The sequence below is a fragment of the Anabrus simplex genome, chromosome 1, assembly GCF_040414725.1.
Source record: "Anabrus simplex isolate iqAnaSimp1 chromosome 1, ASM4041472v1, whole genome shotgun sequence".
NCBI lineage: Eukaryota > Metazoa > Arthropoda > Insecta > Orthoptera > Tettigoniidae > Anabrus > Anabrus simplex.
In genome coordinates this window covers 1,542,597,113-1,542,613,466 of record NC_090265.1, presented here as the reverse complement: position 1 = coordinate 1,542,613,466, position 16,354 = coordinate 1,542,597,113, and the positions used below count along the sequence as shown (strand labels likewise).

Sequence of the window (16,354 nt, the reverse complement as noted above, 5' to 3'; positions counted from 1 at the left end):
GCGCAGTATGTCACTCTCTCTCACCCGTCTTCGTAATCGCAAGTCGTGTTGTTGGGGTTAGAAAACTCTTACATGCCTGCCATCTGTTGCCCTTACAGGAATTTAACTACGGCAGCAAAGAATAGTACATATAGTTAACACTAGTGTTGGAAAGCATCATTACTACCAAATGTCACATTAAACTGCCAAATTCCGATTGATATTTTGTCCCAAATATATTACTAATACTTACTGAACATCTATTCATTTGCCTTCTTTGGAGTAATTACTTCTTGGAGAGAAACTTAACTTAAAAATTATTGAGGCAAAAAATAGCGGGAAGATAATACCAATGAAAATGCTAACTGCCTAGCCAACAAGAATTCGTAAAATTAAGTTACCAACGTTGTCAACAGTGCGAACACACATCCCTAAAATTTCCTTCTGTTTTTCAAATGTGATACTAGTGTTTATAAAACTTTGCAGTATGTATCATAATTCGTTATATAATTGTACGCTGTGCAAGCGTGTCAATGTACTGTTGTGCCGTACAGAAACTTAATTTTTAGAACATAAAGAAGTTACAATCTTATGTCCGTGTGTGTGTTTTTGTGCATTGTGGTTGCGTCCACAATCTTTGTGCTCGGGAAAGGTAAGGAGCTACAAAATGAGTATGAACAGTGTCCAGATACCTAAAAAGACAAAATTTTCTTCTCTCTCTCTCTCTCTCTCTCTTGAGTGCAAACTTGAGATTAAGAATGCCGGCCGCCCACTGCCTGATCTTGATATAACGATGCAGATTAAAAGTAACGAAATCGTGCGTAAATTCAGAGTGGATATAAGCCCTATGCAAAAGAATCGAGTGGATGTGTGGGTGCGAAATTACCTAAAGGATGTTTTGTTTTCCTTGTTTATTATTTGTGAGTGATGAAAGCGGAGGGACTTGGACCAAAGTCGGAGTGGTAGTATGTGGCGGCGAGGGGGGGGGGGGGGGCGGCGGCACAAAAATTCTTCCTTCTGTTGAACCCCCAGTGACGAAAGTCACGCGCCGCCACTGGTACGAAGACAATTTAAGACTATTACCGTACGCCGCCAACGCGTAGCAATCCTCATATATTTTATATAAACCATTTTAAATGTGTGTCGTTACATGAATTTTACCAGTGTGTGTATGTTGTTGCTGTATGTGAATTCATTCTTTTGCTTGGTTTTACGAAAGTCTGATGATGATATTGAAAACATGTCAAAAGTGGTACCTTCATAATAATAAAAATGCTGTAGTATAATTTAAGTGCAACAGGTTTGTGTGCATTGAATACGTGGATGTCCTTATATTAAATTACTTTTGTGATTCTCAGTTCAATACGGAACAGCTATGAAATTTTTAACTTTAGACTCCTCATTTCTATTACCAAATCCATATGTACCAATAATTCCTTTATAACCTGACCTAACAGTTCCTACCTGGGCATTCAAATCTCGAAGTTTTATCATGTTCTCTTCGTCAATGACGTTCTCTAGTTTTTCTAGGAAGCTTGCTTTTTGGTTGTCACTTACTCCAGCTGTGAAATACCTCTTCCCATGAGCTGTTTCTTAGTCTAATTCCCCATTACCAACCTGTCCGGTAAGGGAAGCCCTACTAGTAGCTACGCTACCGCTGCCATAACTTGATGGATCTTTGAAACACGCAATCTGCACCATCGTGCAAAGGTCATGTAACTTCTAATTGGAGATTGAAAATCCTTATATTTTTATTTTATACCTCTGAGGTTGCTCAGATTGATGGTGAAATATTTTGTTAGAACAGTCCATTGCAATGGTAGACTATTCAGTCCAGTATGTCTCATTCCAGGTGTGCCGCAAAGTTTGGCTCCAAGATAATATTGTGAAGGCCACTTGCTGAGAAGCACCTTTAAAAAATTCATGTCGGTGGCACTGTTTCTGCTGTTTGATTTGGATCTTTAAGCAGGAAATGTTACACACTAGAGCTCAAGTAACAGCCAGTAATGATAATATGCCTAGTCTGGCTATAAATACTGTTGCATATTATAATAAAGTATGGACTACATAGATTTTTTTCCAGGCTTGTATGTCACAGTCAAACTGAATTATTAGTAGCTCCCACCATTTCCCCAGAAACTGCACTCAGCATTCTCAAAGTGTCTGCTATTTCCACAGGTCAGAAATAGACTTTAGTGTCAGTGGAGCAGGATAACTGCCAAATAGAACACATTAGTAAAGAGAAATAGACTTCTGATCTTTACAAAGACCAGATCCATTGAGAACATTGGACTTGTTTTCTCAATAAATTTTGGGAGCTACTAATTCAATTCAACTATGATCTGCAAGTGCAGAAAATAATGTTTTCTATATTCATCAAGATGCTGGCCATGAAAGCATTTGCTCTTGTATATGGAGTACAGGCTGGAAAAGAGAATCACAATTTTAGGTAAGGAATAAAATGCATTTATGGTAAGATATTTAGGTAGATTTGCTGATTAAAATGTCCACCTTTTACTTTAACAAAGAAGTAAATTCTTCCTGGCCACACATAAATTGCATCAACATGACATCTGTGAGAAAATAAGCTGTCAACACCAAGATACCTTTTCTTGCAAATTATTTTCTCAAGCACTGACCACAATTCAAAATATAGAGATTTGGACTGCCAGAAGACCAATAAGCTACAGGAAAGAACAATGTCTCTGTGTTTTCAGAGCCACCTGATGAGCTGTGACTGGATCTGGGGTTTAGCATCCTGGACATTGTTAATTTCTATGGCCATTACTTTTGATTTTGCACAGAATTATCAGGAATTGTTTGCTTCACAGCATTTATGATCTGTGGTATCCTAGTAGACCTCCCCCTGTGGGTGAGGGCGGTAGAATAACACCCACGGTAAACCCTGCCTGTCGTAAGAGGCGACTAAAAGGGGCCCCAGGGGCTCTGAGCTGTGGAGCGTGGGTTGGCGACCACGGGGCCCTCAGCTGAGTCCTGGCATTGCTTCCACTTACGTGTGCCAGGCTCCTCACTTTCATCTGTCCTATCCGACCTCCCTTGGTCAACTCTTGTTCTTTTCCGACCCCGACGCTATTAGGTTTGCGAGGGCTAGGGAGTCTTTCATTTTCACGCCCTTCGTGGCCCTTGTCTTTCTTTGATCGATATCTTCATTTTTCGAAGTGTCGGATCCCTTCCCTTTTTCCCTCTGATTAGTGTTATATAGAGGATGGTTGCCTAGTTGTACTTCCTCTTAAAACAATAATCACCACCATCACCACCACTCCTAGTAGACCTCCACTAGACCCAATATACTCTCAGTCTCACCAAAGCATTCAGTTGTTTGATGGATGAAACTTTTGCTGCTGCCAAGCTTCTTAAGGATATCAAGAGATGTGTGAAGGCTGTTTTCCTACCTTGTTCAGTGCTATTACCATGATACCATTTTCATAATTGCTTCATTTTATGATTATGAGACACTGGATGCAACAAAATCACTTAGGTTAATGCAGACTGTTTACAGAAGAGATTTTCCTCAGAAGTGTCGCAGAAAAAATGGCAGAACTTGGCGGGAAATTTCTAACAGTACTTATGGTCAGGCTAGATAATGTGAACAACAGGAAGCATGACCACCAAATGGTAAATTTAATATGGGGAGGACAGCTGATTCAGGAAGTCATGGAACCATTTTTTTTTTTTTTTTTTTTTTTGTTATTTTGCTTAACGTCGCACCGACACAGATATGTCTTATGGCGACGATGGGATAGGAAAGGTCTAGGAAGTGGAAGGAAGCGGCCGTGGCCTTAATTAAGGTTCAGCCCCGGCATTTGCCTGGTGTGAAAATGGGAAAACACGGAAAACCATCTTCAGGGCTGCCGACAGTGAGGCTCGACCCCACTATCTCCCGATTACTGGAGACTGGCCGCACTTAAGCGACTGCAGCTATCGAGCTCGGTGTGGAATCAATTAGAGGGAAGAATATTCTGGCCGTGGTGCTGGTAAAACCAGATGAGCTCTCTAAAGAAACCGAAGTGCTAGATGGCCTTAGTGATCATGAAGCTGTTTTTGTCATAGTTAAAATTAAATGTGATAGAAAGGAAGGTCTTAAAAGTAGGAATATTAGGCAGTACCATGAGGGAGTGTGGAAAATGATAAATAAAAATGTAAACAGACTCTGGGATGGGTTTAAAGCAATTATTGAGGAATGTGAAAACAGGTTTGTGCCTTGAAGGTGGTAAGGAATGGTAAAGACCTGCTTTATTATAACAGAGAAATAAAGAGACTAAGAAGGAGGTGCAGATCGTAAAGAAACAGAGTTATAAATGGCTGTGGATGTAAGGAGGAATTGAAGGAACTTACTAGGAAATTGAATCTAGCAAAGAAGTCAGCTAAGGATAACATGATTGTAAGTATAATTTGCAGTCATACAAATTTTAGTGAAAAATGGAAGGGTATGCTTAGGTACTCTAAGGCAGAAACACGTTCCATGAAGGGCATTCCCAGAATCATTAATGAACAAGAGGAGTGTGTAAGTGAGAATCTTCAAAAGGCAGAAGTATTCAGTGAGCAGTATGTAAAGATTGTTGATTACAAGGATAATGTCCAGATAGTGGAGGTGACTAAAGAAGTACTAAAATTTACCTATGACAACAATGACATTTACAATAAGATACAAAAGTTGAAAACTAGAAAAGTACCTGGAATTGATGAGAATTCTGGGGATATACTAAAGATAATGATAAAATATTTAGTTATGGAAAGGAAGGAATAGAATTAAGATATTGTAATAGGAATTGAATAATGGGCGAGAAATGATATAATGGATGCAGAAATATTCTCACGGAAATGGAGTATGTAAGCATAATTGACAGTCATACAAATTTTAATGAAAAATGGAAGGGTATGTATAGGTATTTTAAGGCAGAAACTGTACCATATCTGAAGTATTTAATTATTGTTTATTGATTTGATTTGGTCTGATTCATCAAAGTCTTCAGAACTTATGTCAGACTAGCTGATGTACCCGTGCTTCGCTACGGAATTCTAAATTTTATACAGAATTCTAGGTTAGGTAGTGTAAACGTTGTGAGCAAGATTGTATTAAGTTGCATAGCTCTAACGTTGCCCTAGAAGCACGACGGGCAACTCACCAACGTCTTTTCTCATATCAAGACTGGGTTAGGGAATTTTCATTGTAATGTAGGCCACCTTGCCTACTGTCAGTCACAATCAGGTTGGGGAGTTTTCATTATAATGGGAGACACTCACTCTCCGCCTGCCTTTATAGATTCTCAGAAAGACTCTCTTAGTGGTTTTCCCAACTGAAATGAACATGGGTCATTACAATGTCGTCGGTAGGAATGGCGCGATTAAAAGCAATGCCTTCATATGAAATACTCGATCAAATGGAAAACCACACATATTTTCACTTTTAACGAACAGTACTATGCTGCCGAACTAACAGTCCAAAGCTACCGAGCTGGAATGACCAAGACGCAGACATCTGTGATCCATGAACAATCTTCGTCCTTTTTCTTCGGCGGGAGAGGGGGAGTGTTCAAATAGTGGATAGTCCTAGGGCAAAAACTATGCCCGTTTACTTATCGGCTTCCTGGGAGTACGCGATGAGTCGGAAAATCTCAATTCACTACACTGGCGGGGGAAAGAACTATCTGACGTGGAGGCAATTTTTCCTCCAAGCCAGAGAAGGAACCACATCCTCGCTGCTAATTTGGAATAAAATTAATGTAGATTTAATGAAAGTGAAGAGGAAGAAGCTTTTCCTAAGAAACGGTTCTTTTCAAGGTTGAATTTTGAATTATTTAGTGAATTCTGGTACTATAATTTGGAATAGGGCTAAATTGTAATTCCAGACCAGTTCATACTATTACTACTACTAACTGAGCCTCTGACTTAAGTGCGCACACTGCTCATTCAAAACAGCGTGTCAGAGTAGGTATCGAATAGAGGCATACTATGATGAACCAGTGTGTTACGTACCATCAGCATCAGAAAATGTATGAACCAGAGGATTGGCATGCTGAAGAAGAAAGTTATCTAACTCCTCAGCTATTTCCCGCCAATATTCAGTTAGGCCGTTATACTCGGTACGCGGTAGTAATCCCATCTATCGGAGTTGAATGTCAGCATAAGAGACAAAGAACATTACAATAAACAACGGTCAGTGCAATGTTATTGTTGATCAATGTTACGCACTTTCGATATTGTAGGCCTTCATATTATTAATTGTCTTCTGGTTCTGAAATACCACTCTTATCATAGTCGGTACGGAAAACTGAATAAAACATAAATGATCGGAAATTATATTCTCTTTAACTTCTGTTATGTAGTACTTTTTCATAGGACCAAGAACATATGTATTTAAAAATTAAATTTTAGGTGCCTTCCCCTAAACTACCATTTCACCCAGTGTGAATAACATTGTTTATAGCTTAAACTGTAGTTTCTTATTCCCCGACTCTGTATACCGATTTTCATTAAATTCTGTTTAACCATTTTGTCGGGGCTCGGCGTTGATATGGACTTAGCAACAAAAATCCAAATTCATGAATATCTTTGTTTTCATAGCCGGTGCGGTAAAAATGCATAAGACGTAAATAATCAGAAAATTAATTCTTCATCACTTTTGTTATGTAGTATTTATCGATATGAACACTAATAATATAAATATTTGAGAATTGAATTTTAGGCCTTCCCCTAAACTACCAATTCACTCAGCGTGAATAAAATAATTTATAGCCTAGATTGTAGCGGCTCACCCCCGACTCTACATACCGATTTTAATTAAATTCTCTTCAGCCGTTTTCTCGTGATGCGTGTACAGACAGACAGACAGACAGACAGACAGACAGACAGACAGACAGACAGACATTACGGAAAAGTAAAAAAAATGCATTTTCTTGTTACTGTGGACATGATCGGTACAGAAATACAATTCTTTTCCAATTCTGAGCAATGTACAGACAAAACTCATATTTTATATATATATATAGATTCCAAATGTGATGCAATTTTACGTCCTCATCATTTTGCTATTACAAACTTGACAGATCCATTGGATACTCATTCCCACTCATTTTCTTCTGGTGAATCTTCATCTTCAAGGTCAATCAATTCTTCTTCAGTTAGATCTGAATTTTTGGTTGTGCCTACAGTCCAGAATCACTTCCTTATTTTTTCTGCACTTATCTGTTCCCTAACAGTACGTACAAGTTGCATTGCCTATAAATTAGGAAAGAAAGTTCAAAGTATACCAATGGGTATATGAGAGTGCATCATTTTCAGGTCAGTGTATATATACAGAGCTGGTGCTGCAGACTTTTATTTTACATTATCGTGTACCATTATGAACTCCACTCTTCTTGTAACAGTTTACACCCTCTGGCATCATAAACGTCCCTTAGTATCCTTGTCTTTATTGCTACCAAACAGGCTGCCATGTCTGCTGTGTTAGTCACTTGATGCACAGGATTTGAACTATGAAAGCTGTACATGATACAACCCACATTTTCAATTTTTTCGTTTTGGCCAATTTTATTTGCTGGTTAAATATATTAGTGCAACAAAAAGCTTTTAATGAACAGAAAACAGTGACCTATAAGTTAGAAAAATATGGAAGTGAAAAACTTACAAGTGGGAGAAATTTACGTGGAAATTAGAAAAAAGTTCAAAATCTATATATATATACAATAAGAGTTTTGTCTGTACATTGCTCAGAATTTGACAAGAATGGTATTTCTATATCGGTCATGTCCATAGTAACAAGGAAATGCACTTTTTACTTTTCCGTAATTTCTGTCTGTCTGTCTGTCTGTATGTATGTATGTATGTATGTATGTACACGCATCACAAGAAAACGGCTGAAGAGAATTTAATGAAAATCGATATGTGAAGTCGGGGAATGAGCCACTACAATCTAGGCTATAAATCATTTTACTCACCCTGAGTGAAATGGTAGTTTAGGGGAAAGCCTAAAATTCAATATTCGAATATTTATATTATTAGTGGTTCTATCGATAAATACTACTTAAGTTGTATAGAATTACATTTCCGATCATTTATGTCACACATTGTTCTTGCTACTTGCTTTACGTCGCAGTTACATAGATAGGTCTTATGGCGACGATGGACAGGAAAGTCCTAGGAATGGGAAGGAAGCGGCCGTGGCCTTAATTAAGGTACAGCCCCAGCATTTGCGTGGTGTGAAAAATGGAAACCATGGAAACCATCTTCAGGGCTGCTGATAGTGGGGTTCGAACCCACTATCTCCTGGATGCGAGCTCACAGCTGCGCGCTCTTTACCGCATGGCCAACTCGCCCGGTGTCATACATTGTTACCGCACCAGCTTTGATAACACAGATATTCATGAATTTGTATTTTTGTTACCAAATCCATATCAACACCGAACCACGAGAAAATGGCTTAACAGAATTTAATGAAAGTTAGTACCGGTATATAGAGTCATGGAATAAGAAACTACAGTCTAAGTTATAAACTATTTTATTCGCCCTGTATGAAATTGTAGTTTAGGGGAAGGTGCCTAAAATTTAATTTTTAAATACCTATGTTATTGGTCCTATCGGAAAGTACTGCATAACAAAAGTTATAGAGAATACAATTTTCGACCATGTTTTATTCAATTTTACCGTACCAACTATGATAAGAGTGGTATTTCAGAGTCGGAAGAAAACTAAATATGAAGGCCTACAATATTGAAAGTGCATAACATTGATCAACAATAACATCACATTGGCCATTGTTTGTGGTGATGTTCCTTGCCTCTTATGCTGTCGCTCAACTCCGACAGATGGGATTACTGCTGCGTTCCGAGTATAACAGCCTGACTGAATATTGGCGGGAAATAGCTGGGGAGTTTGAAAACATTCTTCTTTAGCATCTCATTCCTCTGGTTCATACATTTTCTGATACCGTACTGCTGGTACGTAACTCACTGGTTCATCATAGTATTCCAACTGTTCGATCCCTACTCTGACGCGCTGTTTTGAATGAGTAGTGTGTACTCTTAAGGCAGAGGCTCACTTAGTAGTAGTAGTAGTAGTAGTAGTAGTAGTAGTAGTAGTATGGCCTGGTCTAGAATTACAATTTAGGCATATTCCAAATTATGACACCACAATTCACTAATTAGCTCAAAATTCAACCCTGAAAAGAGCCGTTTCTTAAAAAGAGCTTCGTTCTCTTCACTTTTATGAAATTATATATTCATTTTATTCATAATTAGCAGTGAAGAGGGGTAAAATTGCCTCCAAATCAGATAGATTTTTCCGCCGCCAGTGTAGTGAGTTGAGATTTTCCGACTCATCGGGTAACCCCTAGGAAACAGATCAGTAAAAGAGCATAGTGTTTGCCCTGGGACTCTGCACTATTCAACCAACCCCCCCTGCCCTCCGCAAAAAGACTAAGAGTGTTCATGTATCACAGCTGTCTGAGGCCTGGTCATTCCAGCTCTGGAACTTTGGACTGTTAGATCGTTAAAAGTGAGAAAATTGTGGTTTTCCATTTGATCGAGTATTTCACGTGAAATCATTGCCTTTACTCGCGCCATTCCTACTGACGTCATTGTAGTGACCTGTGTTCATTTCAGTTGGGAAAACCGCTAAGATAGTCTTTCTGAGGATGTAAAAAGGCAGGTGGAGAGTGAGTGTCTGCCATTATAAGGAAAATTCCCCAACCTGATTGTGACTGATGGTAAGCAAGCTGTCCTACCATTACAATGAAAATTCCCTAACCCAGTCTTCATATGAGGAAAAACGTTTGGTGTTTTCTCTGTCGCATTTCCAGGGTAACGTTAAGAGCTATGCAATTTTTTCGCTATTGGCTTTACGTCGCACCGACACAGATAGGTCTTATTGCGACGATAGGACAGGAAAGGGCTAGGACTGGGAAGGCCGTGGCCTTGTTTAAGGTACAGCCCCAACATTTGCCTGGTGTGAAACTGGGAAACCACGGAAAACCATCTTCAGGGCTGCCGACAGTGGGGTTCGAACCCACTATCTCCCGAATACTGGATACTGGCCTCACTTGCTGTGCAATTTAATACAGTCTTGCTCACAACGTGTACTCTACCTAACCTACAATTTTGTATACAATGTAGAATTCCATAGCGAAGCACGGGTACATCAGCTAGTGTAACGTGAAGTATGAAAAGCAAATGTATAAGTGGGGTTTTACTGCACCATTATATTGTTCTACCTTCAACACTCGAGAAGCTGGTAACTTGTTTGTCTGCTTAATTTTTAAAATTGTAATGAAAACTATGGAATTGAGAGAATAATATTGTCTTTTATGCTGTAAACATTATATACATTCAATTAGAAAAGTAAGTAGACAGTTCAACATAATTATATTGACTGGGTTTCCTAATGATTTAGAAGTGATTTATTTGTACTTTACTAATAGTATGCTTTCCTTTTATAGAGGTGTCAAGAAAGTGTAAAAGAAGGTAGATATGCACTTGAAGATCTCCTTTACATGCCTTTTCAACGCATTCTCAAATATCCTTTACTACTGGACAGACTCATTGGAGATACGCAGCCAGTAAGTATTTTATTTGAGTAAGAAATTAGAAAATTGGTCTTAGATTATTTGTTTTTCCATGAAGAGGGAAACATATCTTGCTAAGGATTCAGAGTTAGTAAATGTACTACAAACACAATGTTCTGAGCTAAATTTTGTATTATAAATCAATCAATCAATCAATCAATCAATCAATCAATCAATCAATCAATCAATCAATCAATCAATCAATCAATCAATCAATCAATCAATCAATCAATCAATCAATCTTCCTTGAACTGCATTTAGGACAGTCAGCCAGATGGTAATTTCCCTAACAATTTCCCTAGTATTTTCTTAAATGATTTTTTAAAAACTTGGAAATTTATCGAACATTTCCCTGTATAAATTATTCCATTCCCTAATTCCTCTTCTTGTAAATGAATATTTGACTCGATTTTTATTCTTGATTTCCAACTTTATATTTGTATTGTGATCTTTCCTACCGTTTAAAGTTCTACATATTCATCTACTAATGCCATTCCATGCCATTTCTCTACCGAAAGCACGGAACATCCTGCTTAGCTGAGCTGCACGTCTCCTTACTCCCAAGTCTTCCCAGTCAAAGTTTGCAACATATTTGTAACACTACTGTACTCTTTTGTCGGAAATCACCCACAACAAATCATGCGGTTTTCCTTTGGATCTTTCCCAGTTCTCGTATCAAGAAATCCTGGTAAGTGTCCCATACACTGAAGCCATATTCTACTTGGGGTCTTACAGGGAATTAATGCCTTCTCCTTTAAATCATTACTACAGCCTGTAAATGAAGAGATCTTTAATCTTTATTTACAACCTCGTTAACACATTGCGGTCTGAACCCCCGTCTACTCGTGTTTGGCTGGCCGAACATTGCTGATGAGTCCCGAGTTAAATCGTGTTCACGAGACATGTACATTCGGTGACATCTGTTCAAACTTCTGAAACTAGCTAGCGGTCTTGGTTTATAGAATATTGTTGATGAAGGTTTTATTTGTTCTATGCTACCTTTAATTTTCGTTCTTCTGTTTTATGCTTCAATTTCTTAGTTTTCCAATCTAATGTTACGTCATTCAAAGAACCATGTGGTGTGTAAGATGGCGCTTCCCAGACTGACCGCATGCTTACATGCATGCGGATAATTATTCGGGACATAGGCACAACGCTAGCTAAAATTCACAGTAGTGAGACAGTTATACTAGCAGGAGACTTGAACTGTCGGGTGGACCGAGTTAACAGGAAAACAGACAGTATACTCAGTTTTATACAAGGGAAAGGGCTGTCCCTTGTAAATGATCCTCACCGCATGACGTATATATGCAGCAATGGGAGCAGCACAATAGACCTTGTTTTTACAAACATGAAAACGTGCACAATAACAGGCGGCAGAGTCATCAGAAAACATTTACCAGTAGAAATCACACTCTGTGTAGAACGAATGTCACCGAAGAAGACCGAAGCCAGAAATCCAGACTCTAGGAAACTAAATCAAGAGATTCTTAAAAAGGCACGCGAAGACATAAATCCCACAGATGGGCGAGATCTGAATCAGATACTGGACTATCTTGAGAGCATTATCAAAATAGCTGCCGAACGACCATTAGTTAACCCCAGACGTGCAAAGCCATGGTTTAATAAGCTATGCTACAAAGCCCGTAAGGAAGCGCTCCAAGCGCTGCACATATTCAGAAAATCCCAGTCTCAGTCTGATCTACAGGAATATACAAAGAAAAATAGAGAATACAAAACCATATTGAGAGCTACAAGGAAAGATTTTCTGCTGGATGAAGAAAGGAAGCTAATAGAAGAAGCCAAGGCACATCCATATAAAGCCCTGAAAGAAAAACAACCTCAATTCCCCAGGGATATACCCATGGACATCTGGGAAGCGCATTTCAAAGATGTGCTACAGAAGGAAGAAACACGACCGGCACCAGTTGAAGATCACAAGAGCAACGTAAACGTAGAACTGTTTACTGCAAAGGAAGTCGAAACAGCATTAAAAAAGCTGAAGAAGAAAAAAGCATGCGGCCCTGACCAGATTTTCAACGAACATATAACAGAGAGCACAAATGTACTGACAGAAGACTGGACACACTTGCTTAATAACTGCCTACTAGAGTGCAACGTGCCAGACAAGTGGAGAAGCTCATTACTAAAGGTGTTATACAAGGGAAAAGGAGACATAGGTGACCCTAACTCATATAGGGGCATTGCTTTAGAATGTGCAGGCTTTAAAATACTGACAAGATTATTGACGGAAAGACTATCAGACTTAGTGGACAAAAGATTACCTGAGGAACAACTGGGTTTTCGGAAGGGTCGTTCAACAATCGACGGCATAAAATGCCTACAAAATGATATCGAGAGATCATTGAGACTGAAAGGTGGCAAATTACATGCCATATTTATTGACTATTGCAAGGCCTTCGACCTGGTGAGCAGAAAGCTTATAATAGAGAAGCTAGAATCCCTAATTGGACCTCAAAACTACATATCAAGGCTTATAAGGAGTATTCTTGCGAACAACGTGGTCCAGATCGACGACAACAGATCCGTATCCAGCGTGTTAGAACAAACGAACGGTATATTGCAGGGCGACCCACTAAGCCCCCTACTGTTCAACATAGCTGTCTTGGATGTAGTACAAGTAGTTAGCATGAACAACGTCGCGATCTATATGTATGCGGACGACATGGTTCTAACTTCGGAATCGATTGAGCAGTTACAAGTAGCCTTCGACAAATTACTGAAATGGTCTAAAGAGAAGGGGCTAAGGATGAATAAAGTGAAAACGGTCATGATGACCTTCAGAAAGGGAGGAAGACTAGCTGCAAACCAAGTTATTACATTAGAAGGGTCAAACCTGCAAATAGTGAACAATTTCAAGTATCTGGGTCTGACATTCCAAACCCATGGCGATGTCTTCTCCATACATATAAAGGAGAAGGTAGCGTCTGCAGTGGCCGCAATGAGCGAAGTGAAGAATATCAGTAAACTTTCGCTCAAAACGGCTATGGACCTATTTAAGCTGAAAGTGACACCCGTCTTGACGTATGCTCTGGAATGTATATGGGACCACCTGAAGAAGAAAGACCTGAAATTATTAGAAAGTGTCAAAGCAAGGTATCTGAAAAAGGCTATGAATCTTTCAAAATTCACCCCTTCCCGCCTGGTGTATGTTCTGGCTCGGCAGGAATACTACATGGAAGAACTTCGCATGCAGTTGCATCTGCCATCTACTGAGGCCTATCAACAATTATTACACGAGCTGCAAGAGAAACGGAAGGAAATATGGGGCGATTTCTATGCGACCGAAGCAATGATGTCAACTGACTGGATGGACTCGAACTACGAGCTTCGACATATAGTTACCCGTCTTGCAGTACATGGGTTTCACCATAGAGTGTGCAGCATGAAGAAGTTCCACGTCCCGGATATACAGTGTCTGTGTGAACTATGCGGTCGACCATGTGACAGATATCACGTACTGTGGTGTAATCGACGCGGCTTCTCTCTAAGAAAGTTCTGTGAAAATTAACTACTCCATGCACATTGTGCGAAATTCTATACTAATAATAATAATTATTCGGGATGCCCGAGTAATGTTGAAAAACTTGAGTTCAATATTGAAACCTCTTCTGATTAAAGTGTGAGTAGTGATGGTGAAAATATACACCCTCCAAAGCAACGTGAAGTCTATATAATCTGCCATATACCCCATCACCAAAGTCATTGTTACACAACTTATCACACCAGAAAACATTATTAGGACCACTTCAGAAGGTTTCCAATAAATATTATCACAATCAGTACAAGGTTAGTGAAGCCAGCTCATTCAATACTAGGCGTGCACTTTCGCACTAAGTTGCTCAGGAAATGGCCAGGCGCAGGGGCTGGAAAGTGCGAGGAGCATCCAGTCCGTAATGTGTTAATGTCATTACGCCAATGAATATCTTTCATTACGTATAAGGGGGGATGAAATATAAACGGGATTTTATTTTTATTTAAATTCATTTATTGAAAAACACAAGGCAATTACAATTTATTTTTCTACATAGTTTCCTGCTTTGGAAATACATTTGTCCCAGCATATGGGCAGCTCTTTGATGCTCTCATCGTAAAATGGACAGGGTCGAGTCACCAGCCAGTTGTACACAGTCTTCCACACTCTCGTCATCTTCAAATCGTTGCCCTCCTGGAGCTTCTTTAAGCGGTCCAAACAAATGGAAATCGCAGGATGATAAGTCTGGGATGTAAGGAGGATGGTCAAGTGTAGTCCAGTGCATTTCCTGTAACTTGGAGACAGAGCTGCAGTATGGGGCCACACATTGTCGTGGAGGAGGATGACCTGTCGAATCGGTTGGTCTCGTCTTTTGCGGCGATATGCAACCCTCGCCTTGTTCAACACTTCACAGTAGTAAGCAACATTGATTGTGCTTCGCTCATGCCCGTCGATCGTCGTCAATAATGTCTGTAACTGCACGAATGTTTTCGCCTGTAATGCTGGTCCGAGGACGGTGATTTTGTGGCTGGTTTTCCACACGTTCTCGTCCTTCCTTTATGCCAGGCAAATTCACACGTCCTTGACAATGTTTGATGACCAAACTCTGTAGTCAATCTCTGGCAAATTTCTGCCGCTGTAACTTCTTCACCAGGAAGAAATTTCATAATTATGCGTTGTGCAGTGGAGGGGTACAGCTGTTGCTTCGACATTGTGAGTGTTACTGACGAAACGGTGGGAAATATCTAACAGCACACTCTCCCTATTCCCAACAGTCCCACCTAAGCATAGCAGAAGCGCAGGGACAATCCTACCAACTGTTGATGTTCAGGAACAAAAATCCCGTTTATATTTGATTGACCTTCGTAGGTACTTACTTTGATCACCATGAGGTACTATCACCCCATCTTAGTTCTATCTGTCTGTGTTCCGTGAGGCATATTACACATGATATGTATACAGAATAATGTCATGTCAGGAGCAATCCTGCTACCGTATGTGACAGCAGACTGTACTACCTGCGACTGTCGGTCTGAGGGTCAGGTGGCCAGTACCAAACCTGACAAAACTATGGGAGAACCAATGACTAAAGGCTAATGAGTTTTTTCTCAGGAGGTCTGATGAAGCCTTTGTGTACGAAATGACGCACAAATTCATCAAAGTGTTTCTGTCTTGTAGACATGGCAGGGGCCAACCAAACGCTATGGGAGGTCACACTGACAGGAAACCTTCTGCAGTGTTAGGCACAACAAGTCAACTGCATTGAGGTAAATTGATGTTGTTCTCAAAACTAAAACAAACCTTGGATGTAAAATTGTTTAAATTACCGGACATGACAACTCTCCAAGCAGCTCATGAAATTATGACGGCCAACAAACCCGAAGCTAATCAGAGGTGGTGGAAGAGACTGATATCAGAATGTATCTTACACAAATTGGGGCAAATATTCGTTTATAGGAAGGGGAGTTAGGGATTGGAATAACATACCAAGGGAGATGTTCAATAAATTTCCAATTTCTTTGCAATCGTTTAAGAAAAGGCTAGGAAAACAACAGATAGGGAATCTTACACCTGGGCGACTGCCCTAAATGCAGATCAGTAGTGATTGATCGATTGATTGATTGATTGATTGATTGATTGATTGATTGATTGATTGATTGATTGATTGATTGATTGATTGATTGATTGATTGATTGATTGATTGATTGATTGATTGATTGATTGATTGATTGATTGATTGATTGATTATCCAAGAAACAGTTCAGAATTGTAACACCCAACATCCTCACTCTCATTAACAC

The 16,354-nt window shown here is 39.5% G+C and overlaps 1 protein-coding gene across 6 annotated transcripts in view; it reads left to right on the top strand.

Moving 5' to 3' along the window:
* The window catches only part of LOC136858486 (protein vav), a 705,311-nt gene that overhangs the window by 277,570 nt on the left and 411,387 nt on the right, over positions 1–16,354 (top strand). For all 6 annotated transcript variants that reach the window (XM_067138064.2, XM_067138062.2, XM_067138063.2 and 3 more), the window contains one exon: positions 10,433–10,552. In XM_067138064.2, coding sequence (XP_066994165.2) covers positions 10,433–10,552 — 120 coding nt within the window. The remainder of the gene's footprint in view (positions 1–10,432; positions 10,553–16,354) is intronic.